This window comes from Vicugna pacos, chromosome 7, assembly GCF_048564905.1.
Source record: "Vicugna pacos chromosome 7, VicPac4, whole genome shotgun sequence".
NCBI lineage: Eukaryota > Metazoa > Chordata > Mammalia > Artiodactyla > Camelidae > Vicugna > Vicugna pacos.
The window spans coordinates 18,968,939-18,991,661 of record NC_132993.1 but is presented as its reverse complement, the minus strand read 5'-3'; the positions used below and the strand labels follow the sequence as shown (position 1 = coordinate 18,991,661).

The 22,723-nt window shown below is 39.4% G+C and overlaps 2 protein-coding genes across 15 annotated transcripts in view; one reads left to right on the top strand and one right to left on the bottom strand.

The window, feature by feature from the left end:
- MKLN1 (muskelin 1) overlaps positions 1–14,114 on the top strand; it is a 169,654-nt gene extending 155,540 nt beyond the window's left edge. For 5 of the 12 annotated variants that reach the window (XM_015237638.3, XM_072964449.1, XM_072964456.1 and 2 more), the window contains one exon: positions 5,294–5,649. In XM_015237638.3, the coding sequence (XP_015093124.1) occupies positions 5,294–5,415 (122 nt within the window). In that variant the 3' untranslated portion in view covers positions 5,416–5,649. Of the gene's footprint in view, positions 1–2,548; positions 2,767–2,807; positions 2,971–3,713; positions 3,867–5,293; positions 5,650–9,936 lie in introns of those variants that run through there. The other 7 variants (XR_012074266.1, XR_012074264.1, XR_012074267.1 and 4 more) reach the window with 7 other exon arrangements.
- Positions 14,115–16,920: 2,806 nt separating this feature from the next.
- PODXL (podocalyxin like) overlaps positions 16,921–22,723 on the bottom strand; it is a 48,348-nt gene continuing 42,545 nt past the window's right edge. For 2 of the 3 annotated variants that reach the window (XM_072964446.1, XM_072964448.1), the window contains exons 6-8: positions 22,619–22,680; positions 22,184–22,351; positions 16,921–21,018 (exon numbers count right to left, since the gene is read on the bottom strand). In XM_072964446.1, coding sequence (XP_072820547.1) covers positions 20,821–21,018; positions 22,184–22,351; positions 22,619–22,680 — 428 coding nt within the window. In that variant the 3' untranslated portion in view covers positions 16,921–20,820. The remainder of the gene's footprint in view (positions 21,019–22,183; positions 22,352–22,618; positions 22,681–22,723) is intronic. The other variant, XM_072964447.1, reaches the window with a different exon arrangement.

Sequence of the window (22,723 nt, the reverse complement as noted above, 5' to 3'; positions counted from 1 at the left end):
GCAAGTATGAATTCAGACAAATGTTTAAAATATTTTAAGTCTAAAAGTTCATTGCTCTTTGGTACTGTGTTGACATTCGTGAATGAGGAGCCTTAGGAATTTCACATCATTCACTGTCCCCTTTTAGCTTTTATTCTTTTGCTTAATCTGCCAAACTTAGATTTCAGCAAGATACTTCTTCAAACTCCTGTCTGTAGGTCACATGTTTACAGGTGTTTTTTATGTAACAGAGTTTATTTTAGAAATAAACAAAGAAACTTCTGTCTAGGAAGAAAACGAGAATTCTTGCTATTTCTTCTTTACCATAAATAGGAAAAGCTACGTAATCTGTGTAGGATGTTAACTTAAAAGTATCTTCCTAATAGGTCACTTTCTTTTAGAACAGTCATTGTCTTTAGTCGTAGTAGTAGTGATAAAGTGATAGCTAATATTTATTGAGCACTCACTGAGGGGCCAGGTACTATTCTAAACACTACATGTTATAATTAATTTAATCTCCATAGTAACCCTATGGAGTAGCACTAGTATGACCCCCTTTTATATATGAAGAAACTGGAATGCAGAGAGGCTAAAGTAATTTGCCCAGGAACAGTGCTATGTGAGTAACAAAACCAAGATTCACAACTTAGTAGTATGGCTTCAGAGCTCATTCTCTAAGTCACTAACTATACTACCTGTCATGGAGCTTCACCAGTTTGCATTACTGAGTGACAAGTTCCTCGTTCAGCTGTATGGTGATAATGAAGTGAGGGAAACAGTGATTAGGAACATGAGATTTAGAATCAATATGACCTTCTTTGTCCTAGCTCTATCATTTAAGTAGTCATGTTGCTGTTGATGAGTTTCCTGGAGCCCCACCCATTTTTAATGTATATTTTTAAAACACTGACAATAGATAAAGTTTAAGATTCTCTTTGAATAACTTCCCTCAATCTCTGTCCCTTTCCCTCAAGTGTAACCACTCATCTGGAAGATCTTTACACACACACACACACACACACAACCATGCACACAAACATACAGATTCAGTTGACTCTCATTATTCACAGTAATATTCTGTATAGTCACCTGTAACACTAAGTTGGTAAATACTAACCCATAGCTCCAATGAAGATACAGAATTAGATTCCTGTGAGACTCTTGTCACAGCCTTTTTGTCAACCGATCAACATATAAGTGGAAAGACACCTTATTTATATATTGTTGATTCATCAACATTGAACTCACAACCAACAGCCCTGTAACTCATTCCTGAACAAAGCTTATCTAACACATGTGATGTCCCTTTCTTCGTAAGGGACATCACAACTTTCTTGCACTTAGGAACACTAGCCAGCACTTCAGCACTATACTTGGGGGTCATTTAAAGCAGTGAAGTCACCAACAAAAAGCACAAGATGTGAAGAACCTGACACCAAATAGACTGTGAAAAGGATGCTTGTTTCTGGTATGAGAGCTGAAACAAGAAGGCAGAGCATTACCTAGTTTGACCTCAGTTGAGAACATATGCATGTGGTGACTCAAGTTTTTTGCCAATCTGTGCACGTATTTGACCACAAAAGTGCCACAGATACTGATTTTGAAGTTACATATTTTAGTGAGTAGGCAAATGCATACATACAGAATCTGAATAATGAGGATAGACTGTATATATGCGCACGCTCAGATGTATGTTTTTGTGTGCTCTGGTTTTATTCATTATGTAGTCTAAAAAAGAAATGTATTCTCCACATAACTTTTTAAAATGTAATGATGTGGCTTAGAGATGTTTGCATGAAACTGTACTAGATTTATTGTATTCTTCTTAAATGATACACAGTATTTCATAGTAAGGATCTACCATAATTTAACTATTCATCTAAGAATAGTGTAAATTTCAAGTTCCTCATTGGCAAATGGTGAATAAAAATAGATGTTTTCTTGAGGGTTAAATGAACTTAGCACATTGCATACAATTTAATAAGCACTCAATGAATATTAGTTAATGAGAATAAATAAATGGCCTTTGGAATCAGACAGACATGGGCTCACACTCCGTTCTCTTCCTTCACTCACTGTGATACCTTATTAAATTACTGAATCTCTCTAAGTTGCCTCATTAAAGTAGAGTTTGTGATAATTGCTGCATTGTTTTCTGTGACAGTGAAATGTGGTCATAGACATAAAAAACAGCGAGTAGTAGGGATTCCGTGTTTGTTTCCTTCCCTCCTAAATCATTTGATCTCATGAAGACATTATTTTCATAGAGTACTATCACAGAATCCGTATTTTATCTTAAAAATATAATGTACCGTGACATTTTTACAAATAAAATAAGACAAGGGAAAAGCCCTAAAGTTGAATACAAACAGAAACAAACATGTTTATCAAATTGGTAACATGCTCACATAATAGGAGGAAAAGGAGAATTAAACCTCTTTAAGCACAGCTTAGACTATATGTTCTCAGTGAAATACACTCTAATGACCATAAAAGCAAGGAAATCTTGAGTTTTGTTGGTAGTGGTTTGGGTATAGTAATTCTAGAACTTGTTTTGTGTGTATTTTAGGTTGAGCAAATGAATCAATATGAGATTGCTGGGAGTTGGTTTTCCTAGTAGGAGAAAGGAGATATGAATAAGGAATGGGATAGAGAGAGGAAGAATCCTGTGAGTTTCTTTAAAAAATTGAATTAGCAATAAAAGCATGGACTAATTATTTTATTTTGTATATAATATGCATACATGTATGTATAGGCCTAGAAACAACACCACCTCTGGCAATTAGCACAACTGATCTTGGTTTCTAAATATTGTTCACCACTGAAAGGAATTAGGGCTCCTGGGGAAAATGGCTGACTCCAGAGTTGTGTAAAGATGAGCTTGGATATCTTACTTGTGCCAGAAAGGAAGGAAGTACTCAAAAAGTAATGGGGACATTTCAAAAAGACATAGAAGCCAGCTCAAAAGAGCCCTCAAATCTGGGACACCATGTGAGTATTAAAATGAATGACAGGAATGAATATAACCTTTTGAACAAGAAAAGGATTCATGAATACATACTAACGCAAACAGAAACAAAATGAAGGGAGGAAAAGGAAAAGCTCTTCTTTACAATTAATGTCATCCAATAAATCTAGAAGTAATTGTAGAGTTAGAAAATCAGCATCACATAAATAATAATTGTTTTAACAAGAATCATCAGTTAATGCTAAAATCATTGAGTGCAGATCTTTTACAGAGAAGGACTATCTTCCACAGCTTTGGACTATCTTCTCATCAATATTCTATTAATTGCAAAGATAGAAAAGAACACATTTACATTGGAGAAGCCTGGCGTACACCAGCTTAACCAGATGATCAAAGTTAACATCTTCAGTATTAGGGCACACTCATACCATATGATGCATTAGGAAGGACACAGCATCACTTACGTAGTATCCTTGCCAGAACTACATAAACTGAATCTGATTGTAAGGAAGCAATCAGACACCCCAATTTAACACATTCTACAACATAACTGTTCTGTACTCTTTGAAAATATCAGTGTCATTTAAAAAAAAAAAAAAAAAAAAACAAAGAGAGGCTGAGGAACTATTCCAGACTAAAAAGACAGTGATCATGGGTTGAATTTCAGATTAGTGGGGAAAATGACTAAAAAAAGATTAGTGCATATATGTTAAATTTCTTAAATTGAATATATAGTGGTTATTTAAGTGACTGTTCTTATTCATAGGTGAAATGAACTCAAATATTTAGGGGTGAAGATGTCTACAATTTAGTCCCGGATAGTTCCACAGAAAAAATATGAGTGGGGCATATATACAGACATAGAGAGCAAGAGAAAATGAGAACATATGTGGCAAATGTTAACAGTTGACTAATCTAGGTAAGGGTGTATGTATATGAATGTTTGTTGTACTAATCTTGAAACTTTACTGTGAGTTTGAAATTTTTCAAAGTAAGTTGAAAATAAAACAATTTAGAAAACTCAGAAAAACATAAAATAGAAAAAGAATATACTGTCATCATTCAGAGGTAAACTTTGTTTACATTTTGGAGTGTTTCGAATTCTATGATATGATAGCAGGCTTTGTTAAATAAAACCTTAAATCTCAAAGGAGTAAACACTTGCCCTCACACTTAATATATATATTTTTTAATTAATAGGAATGTACCTTTCTTGAGGCATTGTTTATTTTCCTTTCAGGACACTGGTATCCTTGGCATTGTTCTTTTCTGTTCATGTTCTTTACAAAATTAAAAAGGCAGATTGCATCTAAAACTGTATTCTAAGTTGAATGAAAATTATCCAATTTGAAATAGCCTTCACTGAGTATCATGGCATATACAACTTTCTGGCACTATTTGTTTCTGGTGGCACTCAATAGGGCTTTATGCCTCAGCCATTTCAGGAATGGAGAAAATCAAAGAAGTACTTTTATTTGTTCATTTTCATTCTTCATTTGTGCTGGGAGCAATACACCGGATGACTAAAGGAAAGAGACATCTCCCAGAATATTTCCTTGGCTGGGGTGAACTTGAAAATTAAGTGTTTACTAGAGGTTAAAGGGGAAAAAAATCCTTTAGTTCAGCGGTCTTCACCTTTTAAGAGTATCTTTCACTTTCTGATATTCATCTAGATAAAAGGAGTTCTTTGTTCTCTATTTTTCACATGTGTGCCTAGCATAGAGCCTGATGCATAGTACTGTAAATGTATGGGATCTACTATGTGCCAGGTATCGTTCTACGTATAAGTATATTTCTTAACCTCAAGCATGTATGTTTTCACTCAGTTCTCTGAAACCACTTCCAGCTCTCAGAGCCCTAATGATTTTACACTACTTTCTAAAGACCTCTTTCATTTTGATTATATTTTTATTATTAAGAAAATTTTAGTGGTCAAAGTATTAAAAAGTCAGAAGAGAGGAATGAAAGTTCCTCATTATACTAGAAGAGGGAAATGCTTGTAGGGAAGAGAACAGAAATCAATATTAATTACTAAAGTAACTAAAGTTAATAGTCACTCTCCTTGATAGTTTTCACATAATTGCATTTAATTTGCACGATAAACCTATGATGTAAACAGGATTATCACAGATTTACAGTTGAAGAAAAAGTTGCAGAAATGGTCCCTTACCTAAGACCATTGCTGGATAGTAAAACTGGGATCAGGACCCATGTTTATCTGGTTTTAAAGCCTGATTTGTTTTTGGTTTTTCCATTATACATTGCTGCTTTTCTCAGGTAGCTTTTCTGTTACATGTTGGGTTTTAAACACAGTAGATGAGTTTCTTTATATCTCTCCTTCACCAGGCTTTTCAGATGTGGATCACACCTATGCTCAAAGAACTCAGCTCTTTGACACCTTAGTAAATTTCTTTCCTGACAGCATGACTCCTCCTAAAGGCAACCTGGTGGACCTCATCACACTGTGACTGAAGAGTCTGTGGACAGAAATGGAGCACAGGAGTCTGCTTTCAGTATTTTGGATTTCAACTCTGTTGATTGACAGTTAGGCTGCAGTGAACAAGGACTGCACCAGAATTTTGAAGGGATCTTTGCTGTCACAAATTTTAACCCTCTTCCTTCATACCTGACCTCAACCCTGTAGTCCTCATCCCATTCCTAAATTAGGCTAATAAAGTGAATTGATATACTTTCCATTTAAATATATATATATTTTTTCTTACTTTAACTTTTAAGAATTCATGAGTATAAAAGAATAATCAGGCAGTATACCCTTTTCTGATTTTTATTTCATTTTTATAAAATTGGGGCAAGTAAGCACTGTTCACAGACTCAGTGCTACAGGAGTTGTGATTTTGTTGTTGTTGGGTTGTTTGGCCTTTCTTCTTTCTCCTTCCTTCCCATTTCACTTTACCTCGCATCACACAACTGCTTGTAAGTGGTATGTATCATTTGTTTGCCTCTTTACTTCATTCTTAATAGTATATAGTTCTATAGGGCAATTAATATATGTTTAAGTGATACATGTGTCTTTGTTGACTAGAGTCTTGTGTTACATTAAACAATAGGAGGAACAGAGGGCTCAAATTTATGCTCCTTGTCATAGAACTAGAAAGTGAAACCCAAGATTGATCCAGGCACTTGTCTGAGATTGGTATATAGTATTTCTGTAATGATATATTTTATAGTGGATATTACAAAGCTTTGAGTCACAGAAACCTTAAACTGAGGAGAGAATATAGTTCAGAACCTTTAAGAGCCATTCTCAAAATTACCAGCAGGACGATTTTAGTAGTGATTAATATGTTTTTTGATATCTTTGTAGCAATTTTGGAAGAAAATGACTCTTTCCCCTGGTAGGGCTGTGCAGAACCAGGGCTTCCATTTCTTCCTTGTGCTAGTTCTTTGTAGCATTTTCATTTGGGAGGATGGATTTCCAGAGTGATGCGTTTGTTTATTTCTATGTACGTTGGCTCCCTACATCTGCTTCTGTATTTTAAAGAATAATGGTTTCTAAGTTGTCCAGGGGAATACAACTGACAGGCATTTCATTAAGCACACAGACCAGGCTATTTTTAATATGTATCATTACATGCGATGCTGTGGAATGTCACATAGGAAACCTACTCCTGGCCAGTGCTTACATTTGGTCAAAAAGTGTGCTGTATGCAACTGATACCCACCATGCTTAAAACAGAATAAGTATAATAAATGTCCATCAGTCCAGTGACTCTTACAAGTGAATGACTTTAGAGAATTTAAAGAAGCAAGATTAGGCCTCACCAAAGAAAGAAGAAATTGCTTTGCACTTTGGAAACGTCTCGTGTATAGGAATGAGACTTTGAGATCCCTCTTCAGTCTGTCCTTATTGCATGGTTTCATGATATTTGGGGATGGATAGAAATATATCTGTCCTAGTTCTAGGCTTGAATCTTGGTCTCCTTGGTTTTCCAAGCATCCCAAAGCAATCAGTAGTGATTTATTAAACAAATAGATATGTTCATTACCTTGTTAAAGATATAGTATATAATACAATTAGTACCAAACTGTGTAGCTGCAGAATAACCAATTGACTTTACAAGTAAGTAGGATCTAATTACATACTTACATAGTTTCATAAAAAGACTTCCCTGAATGACAGTCAAGAACAAAAAATTGTAATATTGCTAATATTGTAGCCTATTGAATCTCATTTTATGAAAACAGGTACAAATCATAGAATCGAGAGGAAAGAACTTGATAAGAGTTTCTAAATGTAAAATCTCTAGTGTTGCTTACTGTGAATTCTGGCACTTTAAAAACAATAACCAAATGGACTTGTGCTGCCCTCCAACATTTATTTTTATAGTGCTTTTTTGGGTCATTTTTTCATTCGTTCCTTAGGCTCCATATTTGGAGGAAACTCTGTTCTTTACCTCAATAATTTTGTTTGTTTTTATTTTTCCCTGATTCTGCACTAGTTGTTTTCTAAACATATGTTTGTTCTAATTTCATCTTTCCTCACTTTAAGTGGAACTTTTCCCCTTTTCTTCACTTACAGAATTTTTTTTCACTAACATGGTTAAATGGGGTTGAGTCATAGCAAACCATTTAGTATTGCTTAAGTGACATAGACTGTATTTAAGAGGTTATTGACACAATAAGTTGGAATTTGTACCGTGGAGCTTTAATGGGGCACTTCTGGTTATGATTACAGGAGAATGTAGGGCTTCATTATATCCAAGACCAATATTGAAACATTACTCACATTTCACATCAGAATGATTTGAAACTTGTTTATATATTTAGTGAGAATCTACATGTATTTCCAAGTATTCTATTCTAGCAGTATATTATAATCTAAATAATCTAATTTGGTATTTAGATGCCTTGTTTAGGTAGCCAAGTAGCTATGCTTTACTACTTAAATATTCTTTCACTCTAGTTTAGTGAGTCCCATATTGAAACACTTGGTCTTAGATGTATTAGTGGGATACCATTTGCTCGATTTCATTATCCCTAGCTTCAAGTTCATTCCCATTTCTTTTTCCTGATGGAATATATTATTCCAGAATAACAAACTAGAAATCATTTAAACTAGAAATAAACTAGATCTCTAACATTATTTTCAGTGCTTGTACCTAATGAGAAATTACCTGATTTACAAGATACCTCTAAACTGCATTTGCATTTTGTGGAATGACAGAGACCTCTTGTGGCCAGCTTGATTAGTTCAAACATATCAATCTCTTATGAAGCAAAGGAATTCAGACTTGGGTGCCTAACTCTATGGTAAAGCTGACAGTATTGACCTTTAGCAAGATTGTCTTTTTAGACCGGTTTTCATTAAAACTGACTTGTCTGTGTCTAGTTAAAAAGTGACAGAAAACATTGGAAAGTTAATTCACTGATTTACCATGGAAAGGCTTGTTAGGTTTAGAGTTCGGTAATTTGTTTAAGATCATAAAACTGCATTCTTTGGTGAAATACATCTATTGAGTATAAATGGTTTGCCAGCTTATCTTTCCAGTGGATTTCTTCACATCTGCCTTAAAAGTGCTATTTAAAAAAAAAAAGCACTATTTAGAGATACATTAATAGAGTTTCATGTAATAAAACAGTTTTAAAATCTAATTTACAAACTTGTTTGAGGCACTTAATCATTTGGTAAGAGATTGAGAATGATGCTTAATGAATCAAAGAGCAGTTAGATTGGAGTATGTTCCTGATTTTATTCTCTGAATTATACTCAATTTCCTGGTAATTACATGAAGATGTTAGCCTATAATTATTCTTAACACTATATGAAATTCATTGGGTAATTGTGGGTCATTTGATTATTTCCTGGGTGAATGTTGTGTTAACTCTTTAGCTGACTGAATGTTGCAAAGCAAGTGAGAATTATGGTTTGAAGTGATTTCTATGGGAGGGGATCATTATGATGTGTACTCTAAACAAAGTTATGTAACTATAAAAAAATCTTTTGTAAACCGTCTTTTCTTAAAAATACGTGTTCATACGTAGTTTCATCCTTTTGTAGAAATTCTGACCTGAACTTTCATTAAGTTTAAAATTCTTATAAAATAGTCCTTGATCTGAGATGTCAGGCTCCCTCACAAGAAGTTTATAGTTATTAGCAGAGTAATATAGAGGGTCTGCATGTGACCATAGTTGTAGATTAGATCTTTGGGTTCTTTCAGGCAAAAGGTTTGTAGTCCTTCTTAGTCAAATAACATTATTCTTTTGTGATTTTTTACTACGGCCTATATTTCCCTGTGATGTGGATTAATGATGAAATGATATGGCTACGCAAAGCTTCTAGTCTAGAGGTATTTCATTTGAAGGTGGGAGTTTCAAAGTTTGTTGAAATAATTAATTAGGAGCCAAGTAGATCAGCTGAATGAAGTCACCGTTGTTTGTTTTGTTGGAGAGGACTTATTGTAGTTTATTGATTTCTCCACCAAATGCTCTTTTATTTTTCCCCAAAAATGCTATCTTAAGAGATTTTATTTATACATTATTTTTAAATTACATATAAAGCCTTGATTTCTTCCTACCCACCAAATACTATGAATTGTGTTTCCATTATTTTTCTTAGCTAATCTGACTTTATTCTGGGCTTTTTTTTAGCCCTACCCTTCCTATGTTTTTGTGTGGCATTGCTTACAAGTGCTGTAATGCTTGCAAAGAAAAGGTCAAAATCATTCTAAGGCAAACATACTCTTTTATCTTTGCTTATGACAACAGATTAGTGAAATTAAAAATTGTGCATTATTAAAGAATTTACAGCCTTTAGAGACTGCTATAAAACTACTTGAATCATTTTAATTAGAGGAATAGTAATATGGCTGTAGCAGCTTTAATGGAGGAGCCAGTGTTGGCTGCTTTCCCTGGCACTAACTACAGTCATAAAACTGTTGATAATGTGCAAGTTTCATAGTAGAGCTTATGAAATTCAGCATGTCACCAGAATTTTCATTTGCCTATTGTCTTTTCTTTGTATTTTTTAGATTTTTTTCCTACTCCCACCTCCTCCGAGTAGCATTGATTTTCTACTGAAGTTGGAATTTGTGTTAAGAATTGACTTTCAATTTCTGAGATAAAACATCAGGAATAGCTTTGATTGCTATAAAATGGCTGGTATTCATTCGTTTTTTTTTTTCGTAAGTAAAAATAGTGCCGTCTAATAAATGTCTCTTCCCCTTAAGAATGTGAATTTAGCTCAGATTCTGAATGGCTGAATCTTATTCCCAGACAATCCTTTGACAACAGATTTTATAGTCCTAACCTAAGGAGTCATTGGAGGCTATAGTAAGTCAGATTTTCTGGTGGTGCAGAGAGAAATGCCCTTGTAGGAGATCATGTCACTCCCATGTCTTTCTCTATTAGGTAGTACTTTAAAGTTACAGGTCTTGAACTGGATTCCAAGTCAACTTAAAAACATGAAAATCAAGGTTAGTTCTAGTTTATCTTCCACAGTAGAGTCATTATTTAGAAAGAAGTTTTACAAATATACTATCATGTCCTCTAACACTAGCTTGATTGAAAACAGAATGTTATATGGATGTTATCTGAGAGCTATGGGTCAAGAACAAAAGAGGGGGAGAGTGTTTAGTAGGGAAGTAGACCAGTTGTAAAGTATCATTTGGAATTACAAAATACTTTGTCTCCCTTTTTATCTGCTCTTCAAACAATCTCAATGAACTGTTAAACATTTGTATGCAGTATCCTATTTTGCCTGTCTGTGGCATTCTCATTTGGAGATATTGAACCTCAGGAACAGAGCTAGACAGGACAATTGAGTGTATGGCAGAGATGAAAAAATAGGTACTTTTTGCTCATGGATTTGAAGGTCCACAAATCTCAATGAGGAAGAAAGCTCTTCATTTCTAACCCTAAATTAATTTAATCCAGTGCTGAGAAGACTATCAAAAGGGATCAAAGCTCAGTTATTCTGAATAGTCTTTGGAAAGCAACATTTCTTGCTTGGTTGCTTTTCTCACCGTCTCCCAAATAGCTGATAGAGATCTTGAAACAGGAAGCCCAGTGTAATGGGCTCTGGATCCTCAACAGCTTCTTACATACAGCCAATTCCTTGATGCAGATCCAGAGGGAAAACCAGCAATAAAACAGTTTTACTTGCAGTTTTTATACTCTCAGGGGACTTGCTTTTTCATCGAGTTTAAGCTCTTGCAACACAGCTCTGTACCATCTGGGATGCTAGCATTCGCAGCAGTTAGTTTTTGATAACCTGAGTGGTCTGCCACACGAATACCAGCCTAAGAAGATCATCATTCTTCAGTTTCACTCAGTGCTTAACAAATGCCAGGTTAATTTGCAGGAAGGAAAAATACTGTGTGACATACTGAACAGGCCTCTGTGCTTGATTAAGGAATTGCTCAAGTAGCCAATTTTGAGCTTACCTTCTCTTCTTTGTTAACAAATCTCAAGAAAGCCTTTGTTACAGTTTAGCTAGTGTCATTTGGTTGGTGTTCATTTTCTAGCCCTTTATAATGGAAGAAAAATTGTCTGTCATCTTGTGTTTAACTTCTAACCCGTACAGAATTGAACTGACATCAAATTTAGTTTCCATGTTTTAAAATAAATTAATTATACATAATCCGAAGGGTCTCTGTTTATTCTACTTTGCCAAGAACTACATGAGTTCTGGGCTTGGCATTAGAAGAATTTAATAATTTTGATTTATTCTTTAGGTTTCCTCCACATCTGGTAAGATGATTAATTAAATTAGAGACGGTATCTAGAATTAGTTTAATTCCATTGCAACTGGTAGAGCTTTATAAATTCATTTTGCAACAAAGAAGAGGATTTTATACCATCAGGACCATACCATCAGATTTTGGCAAGTGACTGTTTCAGCACGTTGCCGTATAGTTGCTGTGTTGACCTCCTTAAGATAAAGGGGGAAACTGAGGACAGGGATGTACAATTTAACATTTTTTTAATTGCCTACTTTAGAAGTTTTAGGGTACTTGCACCTTTCTAAAGGCTTAGCTTAAATTTACACATACAGATTAGCTATACTTGTAAGAGCACTGAATGCAAAGACATACTAAAGTACTTGTGTGCCCAACCCCAAATTTGATAGTAGGATATCAAAGTCCAAAATTTTAAATATAAGTAGTCTTCTGTAGGGAAGATAGGTGTTTTTAAAAATCATGCACTTGGTCTCCTTTTTGAGATACTTTTTCCTTTCCCAGAAAAATGATTTTGATGACAGTTGTAAATTGTTTTCTCCCTCAGTTGTAAACCAAACATTTAGAGAAATCACAGTAGACTTACTTTCTTAAGCATTACATTTAGCCTGGCCAAGAGAGGCTATGGTTGTGTTATTGCTTTCTTGACTTGTGTAAAATGTTGTTTGAATTGAACAGATTAGATAGTATAGTATTAATTTTCCTTTATGTATAGTCTTCAGCCCAATTTAGAATTGCAAAATAATGAGACATTTTTCTGTGAACAGATCCTTTTATGGAGATAGGTTTTTCTTTTCAAAGATTTATTCCATGTCACCACTTCAGAATCTATGTGTAGCTGAATCTGCAGCCTCAGAGAGTACAGGAAAGCTTAGGGCCTCCTTTTCTTGTGTTGGTTTTGCTAACATTATTCCATCTTTTCAATGGAAAGATGGTAGGTGGGTGTGTGTGTGTGTATGCAGTTTGGGGAAAATGTTAGAATTTTTTTCAAGTCAACTCTTCTACAGATAACTAGTGCTCATTGGCCAGAAATTAAGATCCCTTTAGGTAGAGATAGATCCTCAAAACCAAAGTTGGACTGGAAATTAGATTGAGAGGGAAGATACAGTTCTATCCAAAGTCAATAAAATCTGTCTTTCTGGGTCTGCTTATTAATGCTATGGATAGCTCCTTCTCTGTCTTAGAACATCTCCTGGACTGGAAATATGACATTATAGCAGCCAGCTCATCTGAAAGTCAGAGACTTTCAGTTAAACATCTTTTATAAGATTTTTAAATAATAACATTTACTCGTTATATGATTATAAAAATGTTTAACATAGAAATACAGGAAATTACTAAGTCTAAAGAAGGAAAGCCACTATTATTTAACCGATGAGACTCATTTATTTTTCCTGACTTCCTTCTGTTATCCAACGCAAAGCCAGAAAAAGCTTTTTTAAAAAATTGACACAGCCATTCCTCATTGTCTTTTACCACAAGTGTGGAAGACTGGGGTGCAAGCAATTGTGCCTACCCTTACTGTATTCCTTTAGAGCATTGCCCTTTTCTAGACAAACAATCTGAAAATAATTCTATTAATATGTGTCTTTTAAGTCTTAACTGCAGTGTAAGATATTACCCAAAAGCTGTAGGGAGTTCAGGTCATTGGCAATTTTATCTCTAAGATTGATTTGAATTTTTAAGCCCTTTATGCACCATTATGGACATTGGGAGCATATTCATACCCATGAAGAGCTTTCTGTTTAGATGGATTTTTTAATATAACCATAATTAAATCCATACCTAAAAAGGACAAAGGAAAAGCAGAGAAAAGCAAAAGAGAAACCGACTAAATGAACGTAAATATAAGTAAGTCCTTGAAACAAGGGTTCCCTTACCATGCTTAGCAAATGTCTCTCCAAAACAATGTATTTCTCTGGTTTCCAGCTAAGATTCAGGAGTTTTTTATTTCATGAGAGTCCTTTTCTTAATGCGAGAGGAAGAGCTGCAACCTTTCAGGCTTCTACTGCTTCCTTTACCCTCCTCTTCTGTAGCAAAATGGGATTGGGGCTGTATCCTCAACGTCCCTAAATCAGAAATGGAAATCATGAGGGAAGTCTGGAACAGCTGGCGTGACCTAGTTGGAGCTGCTAAACAGAAGTGCTTTGGGGCATCAGGTATCTCCTGACGTCATTGTTGTAAGTTATTGTTGGGCTATGTTGAGTGTGTTCTGCAGTCTTCCCCCATTCCCCTCATGATCCTGTTCTATCTTATTTTTTTAGTCTGTGTGGACTTTTTAGGGTTTTGTTTTTTAGTGAAAGTAATGTTCTGATCGCAGGTTTGGTGACTGTGTTAACACTGCTTTGTGAATAAATGAGTGATCTGCTAAACAATTGCAGTTGTAGAATTATGTTGTATGTAATGTACATATGGAGAAAGAATGTATTTTGTTCATTTTCTTAATAAAAAGTTATATATGGACAATACAAGATATCTCTTGTGTTTGATAAAACTGCTTTTGAAGTCAACTTTTTAAATGTTTACATACTTTGCAATTAGTATTTTTCTCTCAGGAAGGTGAGTTTTATTCAGGCTTCCAAAGACAGAAAATGATACATGGAGAAGGGCCTTGTTTTCCTCTGAAGCAGTGCTAAAATAAAGAAGTTCTAGTGGATCTTAAAGTTTCTGGGCAAGTTTCCATTTTTAAAGGACTCTGGTAAGTTATTTCTTTAAATGATAGTTTTTTTTTTAATCTACTGTTAATCACCAGCCCTGTTTTATCTGTCTTGTAAATTTGGACTTGTGTTTCCCAGGTTTTCTTTAAGGGGGACATACTTACAGGTTAGGAACTAGAAGAAAAGACTGAACTGAAATTAATTGTAGAAGAGAGAGTAGAGAGAATCTGGAGATGTTGCAGAGTTTCAGAAAATTATGGGTCCCTGTCCCCAAAGAAAGGGAAAGGGCTGAACCTTGAAAAAGAAAATGAATTCAGAAATATGCCAAAGATAATGGACTATTAGGGTTGAGTTGTGTGAGCTTTCCAGATAGACTCTCAGTAACAAGGAGCCCTCCTTCTGGCCCTTTCCATCTCCTGATCTGGCTCACGCTTTACTGGCTCTGTATGTGATCCTGCATTCTACAGCAAATTAGTTGTCAACTGATGTTATTCAAAATAAGGATCATGTTTTCTCATTCTCCAGGTGAAATAATCCATCTCACTGCATAGCTTTCATTTCTAGAGGTGCTTTGATCATGGCTCCTAAGTAACATTTCTGTTTTCACAACAGGAAAGCATGATGTGCAGTGATAAGGTAAGGAATTGGCCTTTCCTGGGTTAATCCTCCAGAGAATTAACTCAAAAGGATCTAAATGTGGATCACCACCTCCTCTCCTGGCTATCTTTGTCATCTGGTGGGAAGGTGGCAGTAAGTAAAGAGGCCTTTGTGTTTAACACAGTTGAGATGCCAGCTGCTCCCACGTCAAATGAGTGTGGAGACCTACCGGGGACTTTTCTCCCACCTAGGAAAAGCAAAGGTGGCTAGTTACATCCTTTCCAGAAACATTCTTATTACAGGGAAGAACGAGAGAAAAGTTACAGAAGTTGAAGACCACAGAAGTGATCTGTGGATCTGTCCCCTGCTGTGCTAGGAAATTTTGATAGTGATAAAACCCAAGAGGGGAGATTAGGACACCTGGTAATCTCTGTAGCATGTTTTATACACCTGCCCTCTGAATTTGGGCTGTTAAGGATGGATTACGCAGGGCAGGAGTCAGGAATCCTAGGTTTGCTTCCAGATTCGCCAGTGACTTCTGTGAAGCACTGGACAGTCTCGACTCCCTTGCCTCACTTTCTCCATCTTGTAAGTAAATCTTGGCAGCAGATCCTGTTTGCTAGGACCCCAACTTTTTAATCTATAAAATGCAAGGTTGTTGAAAAATACTAGTTATCTCAGTATTTATCAGTACTGCTAATTATAGTAGCCAGTCTTATTCTTTATTTACTTTTTTCCCTTGGGGTACAAAAGAAATATGTGGTTTGGGAGGGAGCTTGTAGGATGGGGGGCTATGAGTGACAGAGGCGTACAAATTAAATATGACAACTCAAGAGTGCCTTTGGGTTGGCAGAGCAGGGAGCAGAGGGAATGACCTATTCAGGAAGAGAAATGGAGTCTTGGGTCTTTGTGGTCATGGTAAATATGAGTCCCTCTCTTAGAACAGTGTGGCCAGGGGCCTGCCTGAGTTCCTGCACTTGTGCTCCTTTCTGTACCCTCGGCATGCTCTCGAAGCTAACCTCAAAATACCCCTGGCCCAACTCTGGCCCACCCTTAAGGCTGTTCACTGCCTTTCAGAATGAAGGGAAAATCATATTCTAATAGTAGTTACATGCTAGAAGTGTACTTTGTTAGTACTGGAACTCAAGCATTAATGTGGTATTGAGAAAAGAATGTAGGACTGAAGAGAGAAAAGATACAGATTCAAGGCCTAGCAGTACCATTAAAGCTGTGTGATCCCAAAGAGAATCCTTAATCTCTCTGCTCAGTCCGTACACTGGTGACAATTCCTAAATAAAATGTGTAAAAATGTTTTGTAAACTGTTATGAGGCCAGGCAAATAGAAGAGACGGCTGTACAGCAACCATGAATGTGGGCCAGATTCGCCTGTCGGTTGCCCTTCTGCGAGCTGGCCGTGACGAAGCGTTCCCCTAGCACTGAAGAAACACACAGGTAGATGATACCACCTCGGGACATGAAGAGAATCAGAATCACCTTTCCTGAACCTCCTTCATCTCCACTGTGTGTCTAGACAGGGGACAGGCAGAGGCAGTTTCTGACAAGTAAATATCCTTTTATGGGCAGAAAAGACTCCTTCGCTTTTGTATGGTCTCTGTGCCAGTGTTTTCATACCTGATCAGGCTTCAGCAGCCCCCTTGGGATCTTTGGTGGTGGGTGGTTCATAGTTGTATCTGAGGCAGAAGCAGAGGGAAGGAAGAGGGTAAAATACTGATAAACAGTGTTGTGAGGGAAAATGAGAGCCTCTGACTTACGATCACCAGAGCAGCCAGAGATAATCTGGAGAACTGTCATCACCTTGAGGATCCCGTTTCCTTCCTTTCAGCTTCCGTGCTTCTCTTGTACCCTCTCTCTTAGCTAACAAATGCTTCTGCGCAGTTAAGCAGGAGCAACAACAGCAGGGGTTACTACGCTCACCGGAGCGCCTGATGTCTTCAGGGGCTTCAAGTGACAAGCCTCACGCACAAGTGAAGAATGTAACCCACTCAGAGCAAAATACTAGGGCTTGAACCAGCTTACACAAAAGCACTTTAATTGATAGTAAACAATTTCACAAAATATATTTTTGTAAGAAAATGTCAACAATTAAGTAGTCTTTACAAACAGGTTTCTCAATTCCAGTGTACTTTAGACCCCTGTCCACTAACACACATGCTTCCCCAGTGTCCTGGGCAAATTCTTTAACATTCACTAGTTTTTAAAAGACCCACAGCAAATACTAATCCCCTCCTTTCACTCAGTGTTGGGTTTTCACCAAACCTGAGTGAATCAGCTAATGGCAGTGATGAAAGATACGCCACTGCTTTGCTCTCGTCCCCTCTGCCTTCCTGTCTTGTTCCCTTTGATCCTTAGTCCTATTAATAGAAGATCTATAGGTAAAAGCTCATTCAAAACTATTTCTTGGTAGAAAACAATTGTTCATTTAAGTCGTAGACCTAAATAACTCAGAAGCATAGGAGACCAGTAGGGTGCCTATTCTTGGCTTCACGCTCTCCCTAGCCTTGCTGCAGGAGATCTGAGAAGGGAATTCTGGCCTTTGTGTCATTCTGGTGCCTGTCCTTCATTAACAGTCCTTAATTTCTTGATTCTTCCTGAGGCACACAGCATTTGGACAGTCTTCCAACCCAGGTTGTAATCCTGTTTCTGTCACTAAACATGTGATTTTGGCCAAGTCACTGTATCTTTCTGGGCTTCAGGTTCTTTTCCTGTTAAAAAAAAAAAAGATTAGGTTCTAAAACCCTCTCCCTACGACTAGAGTGTCACTTTCCAACCACTGCATATGGACTCCGACCCTTACTGTAATGTGACGGGACTTTACTGGGGAGAGGTGAGGATTGTATTTAAAATATCTGTGATCATCAGCCTTTCTTGTATTTCGTTTTTCAACAAAGAAAAACAAAAACTTGTCATTTCTAGTAAAACAGACATTTACGTTCCTGTTTAGAGGGAAAAAAAACATCTCTCTTAGCTAACAAATGCTTCGGAGTATATTCAAAGAAGTGCAGGGTGGATTAACATGTGGCTGTTGTATTTGCATTATCAAAATATATATATATTTCAGCATAAATGTGTTTTTCAAAGTTTCTCCAGTATATTGTCAAAAAGATAAAGCTCCTGAAGTGGCTTAAATAAACTTTCTGCTAGCTGTCTTTATCAAGAGGGGAAAGAAGAATCTTGTGTCCAGACCAGATTAAACCCATATCCTGTCCTATGATGCAGAGACTATTCTGTACCCTCTTCACAGCTGCATCTCTCCCCACTCACGACAGCGCACTTCCCACTGGATTTTGCCCAATCATCAGGCTCATGGTTTCTGGCCTCTTATGCAGTTCAGGGACTGGAATAAAGACTTCATCATCTCTCTTTGGCACAACCTGTTTTGAGTCATGCAGAGTTCCTGATGGTGTTCCTCTTCTCTCCTCTCAGCCCCAGAGTGTGAACTGCAGACAGTATTAGAGCCCAGTAAAGATGTGGGAAGATGACCTTGACAGATACGTGGCTGTGTGGCCTTTGACACAGATGTCTAGTGGCAGAAGCAAGCCAAGGCAAGGTGCCCTAAAAGGCTAGAGCAATATAATTCGGATATACCAAAAGAAAGAACCTCTGAACTGGCCCAAAGCTTCTCAAGGTTGTCGTTGGACAGGGACACAGTCACTCCTCTGGACCAAGCACAGTGTTTACTGTCTTTGCCAGTCTTCTCTCTCTCCCCAAGAGGCCTGGGGTTTGCAGCCTTTGGTTTGCAGAGACACTGTTCATGTCTGTCTAAAGCTGGCAGGTGAAATGTGACCCAGAATCAGCAAAGGAGTAACAATCCAGTCTGGCCTCTCCCATCGTGGCCATGATCCCACTGGCTAGAAAGACCCAAACAGTGTGTAAGAAAGAAGCAAACAGATCTTTTCCCAGTTAAACAAGGTTTCCTCTGTTTTTCCCCAAACTGGCATTACTCCATCTTGCCAACCTCCAAATACTAGAGACTAGAGAATCAGGGCAGATACTTTTAGACCCTTTTTAGCTTAGCATCTTCCAGCTCTTGGGAAGCTCACTGGGGCCCTACTTGAACCCCTGGCCTTCCTTTTCCCCTGGATACCAAATGGCTAAAGGCTACGAATAGGGAATCAGGTGGCCAAGGAAGGACATAGACATTGGTCTTCCCCCTAAGCTCCTCCCCTTTGGAAAACTAACCTATCCCAAAGCAGATAGCCTATTTTATCAGAACTACTGCAGCCTGGGCCTGTCACGAAATGGGGGGGGGGGGGGGGGGGTCCTGGCTTTTTGCCCTGAAATGACCATTTTCATTTTCCTAAGCAGTTCGCCCTATCTTCCTAGTTGGTTTTAGGGAATTTATGTCCAGGAACAATAGAGACCACGGGCAAAGTTCAAAATTCCATACAGGATTCCCTCTTCTCAGAAAATTGGAGGAAATCTCACCATGCCCAGTCCTCAGGTGCCGTTCACCTGCTGAGTGCCCTCAAAACCCCTCCACCGGGCAGCATCAGCATTTTGTTTCCCTGAGATGCCACCAAAACCCGAAGGAGCACTGGGCAGCCCCGCTGGGAATACAGAGGAAGGGACACAGCAAGGTGTAGCTCTGTCCCCGGACGGTGGGAGGTTGCTGGGAATGGAAGGCCAGCCCCTCGAGCTGCCCCTAATGCACCACTGATCTAGGCCTATCTTACCTTGTGGCACAGGTACATGGGAATCTACCCAAAAGCCTCCCAACACTGGAGCTTCGGCCTTTGGCAGTAGAGGCTGGATTAAAAACAACACTCTCAGCGACCTGCAAAGCCCCTGAGCTCCCTACAAAGTGGAGAGTAAAGCCTCTCCTTCCTGCTATTTTAATCGATTGTTAAGATACCTCTCTGCTGACTGGGCCCCAAGAAGCTCTGCCCTAAAGCTGCTCTTTCACGCAGGATCTCAAGGGGATGCCCTAGCTTGGGTCTTCACCCCCAGTGTATCAGCTAAGCAGTGACAACAAAACTTTGCCTTCAGTAGCTGCCTGTGGATGTTAGCCCCTGGTGGGAACAGGAGGCCAAAGCAGCGCTCGGGGGAGCCTCTTCAAGGAGTGCCTTGGGGGGCTTTGCCAGGGCCCTTCCTGGGAGGAAGGGTGTCCCCTTCTCTCTTTACCTGTAGATGGACCCTTGGGGAGACCTGTTCACACTGGTGTTTTGGGGGGAGGGGGTGTTCAGTCCTAACTCATTAAGCAAATGCCAGGAAACTAGAATCCAGAACAATGGGTTCAAGGTCATGAATGACCTGTGTTAGTCCCAGGGGCTCTGGGACAGAGTGGGAATAAAAACTGAGTGAAGGGAGCAGGGAGAAGAAAGAGGATGGGACACTGGCAGACGAGGCTGGCGTAGGAGACAGAAAAGGGGACCAATCCCTTCAAGTATCAGATTCCACTGAGACAGGATCTGGCCCTGCTCTCCCCTCCATCCTATCCACTGACTGGCAGCTTCACCCCCTGCCCAGGGCAGCTCTGGAGGGAGGGCACAGGTGACCGCAAGAGCATGGCATGGTGGGAATGAGCACTGGACTGAACGAAGTAATCTTTGTTTTCATCCTAACTCTTGTCACCCAGTAGCTGGGTGACCTTGACTTTACTCTCTTTAGGCCAGTCTGTGAAATGAAGGAATTCTACTAGCTCATCTCTAAATGTGGCTCTTTCCAGATCCCCCAGCAGCACTGAGCTCAGGCACTAGTGGATTATTTTACGAAAGGATTCTAGACAGAATGTGTTCAACTTGAAGAATAAGGCCTGCGGGGACTGGAAGGAGGGAGCCCTCCAAGTCTGGTCTCCTCCCCAGTCTTTCCCTCAGAGGGGGAGGATCTCCTCCCCTATCCAAATGGCACTTGAGGTGGTTCAGCCGGAGCTCTGTGCACTGCTGGAGGCCGCCCGCAGACCTGATTAGAGGTGTGTGTCTTCCTCCTCATCTAGGTCATCCTTGGTCAGGTTGTCCAGAGGGACGATCCAGCTGTCCCCCAGCTCCCCATTAAGGTTGACGACCTTTTTCTCCTGCATCTCTGATGAGGTCTCCATCACTTCCAGTGTTGGATTGTCATGGTAACCATTCTCCACTGTCTGTAGCTCCTCTGTTAGTCGTTGCTATAGGAGATGACGCAAGGAAAAAAAGAGTAATTTTTGAGGGGATAATGGAGTGAGAGTCATCTAGTGACCTGGACTGCTCCCTGGCTAGGTGAGTAAGTCCTCACCTAGTCCTTCCTCTGGGAGAGGCGCTAGTGACAGCAGCCATAGAGGGCCGCAGCCGGAATATAGCTTTAATATAACAGCTGTACCTATAATCCAGGAACTCCAATTTGGTTAATGTGAGTAGTAGGTGCTCCCAGAGGCCATCCTGATGACTGGCCAGCCTCAGGGCTAGTCTATGAACTCGCCCAACATCCTAAAATTCCCAGCGCACCTTGCCTTTGCCCTGGTGGCAAATCCATGAGGTCAGTGAAAATGGAGTTTGTTCTCCAGAGTCCTCCACTCTCCTCTTGCCTCCATACCTTCCCACCCAACTTTACACTCCAGGCCCCTGCCTTACCCCACTGCATTGAATTGGGAAGAACTTTAAGAAAATTACTTTCATCAGGCCATGTAACTGAGGACCTCCCTAAGCCCGAGCAAGATGGGTACAGCAGAACCTACAGCCATCTCTGCTGCAGACAGGAGCCGCCGGAGATAGTGCTTTCTCTCCATCTTTACCCAAGATACAACCTGGGTTGCACAGTAGAGTCCCCAGGAAGGTTTTAACAAATATACTAATCCAGAGAGTCCGTTTCAATTGGTGTGCGAGGAAGCTAAGCATAAGGATTTTTTAAAGCTCACCAGTGTACAGCCAGGGTAGAACCATGGGTATGGGTGGAACTGTAATGAGGGAAGTGAAAGAACTTCTGGTCAGACAGGCGTGCTCAGGCTCATTTCTATCAGTGGGTCCTCAGAGCAGCTCTGCAAGGTGGGTATAATCCCCATTATGCAGATGAGAAACCTGAAGCTCAGAGACCATATGATTTGCTCAAGGCCACCCAGATAACAGGAGGCAGAGCTAGGGCTTAAACCAGGTCTTCCTGACTCTAAAGCCCATCTTCTTCCCCTCCACCATGCTGCCTCTTTACTTTTTCATGTAAGTTTCCATTTCCTATAAGGGACGGCCTATGCCTATCAGAAAGGGTCCGTGGCCCATTCACTTCTCTCTAATATGGGAACAATGGGGTGAGCGTCATCTAGTGACCCAGACTGCTCCCTGGCCAGGGGAATAAGTCCTCACCTGGTCCTTCCTCTGGGAGAGGCGCTGGTGGCAGCAGCCATAGAGGGCCGCGACCAGAAGCAAGAAGGATGCCATGCAGACAATGGTGATGATGAGGGGCATGCTGAACCGGTCCTCAGTCTCTTCTGGTGGTCCTCGATCCCCCAATGCCATGTTAGTAACTCCCACCTGGCCGAGAAGGAGAAAGCTATGTGGCAGAGAACAGGTTCCGGGGCACCCTCTCTCAGAACTACCATTCATGTCTGAGCTCCTCTGCTTGGGGTTTGGTGGGGCCTATTCCACCGCCCTGCTGCCCCCTTATCCGCCTACCGTCTAGATACTTGCAAACTGGAGGTTCCTTGACAATGAGAGAGACGCCCAAGCAAGGTAACCAGGGACTTCAGAGGGACAGGCTCCTGACTCAGTCTGTCCCAACACAGGGGGGCATCCACTTACCCCTTTTAGCGCATCCCATTTATTGTGCAGCAGTTCATACACGTCCTTGGGAGAGAATCTTTCTGAGGGGGGAGAGGGAGAGATGCGGCTTCAGTGGTCTAGCTC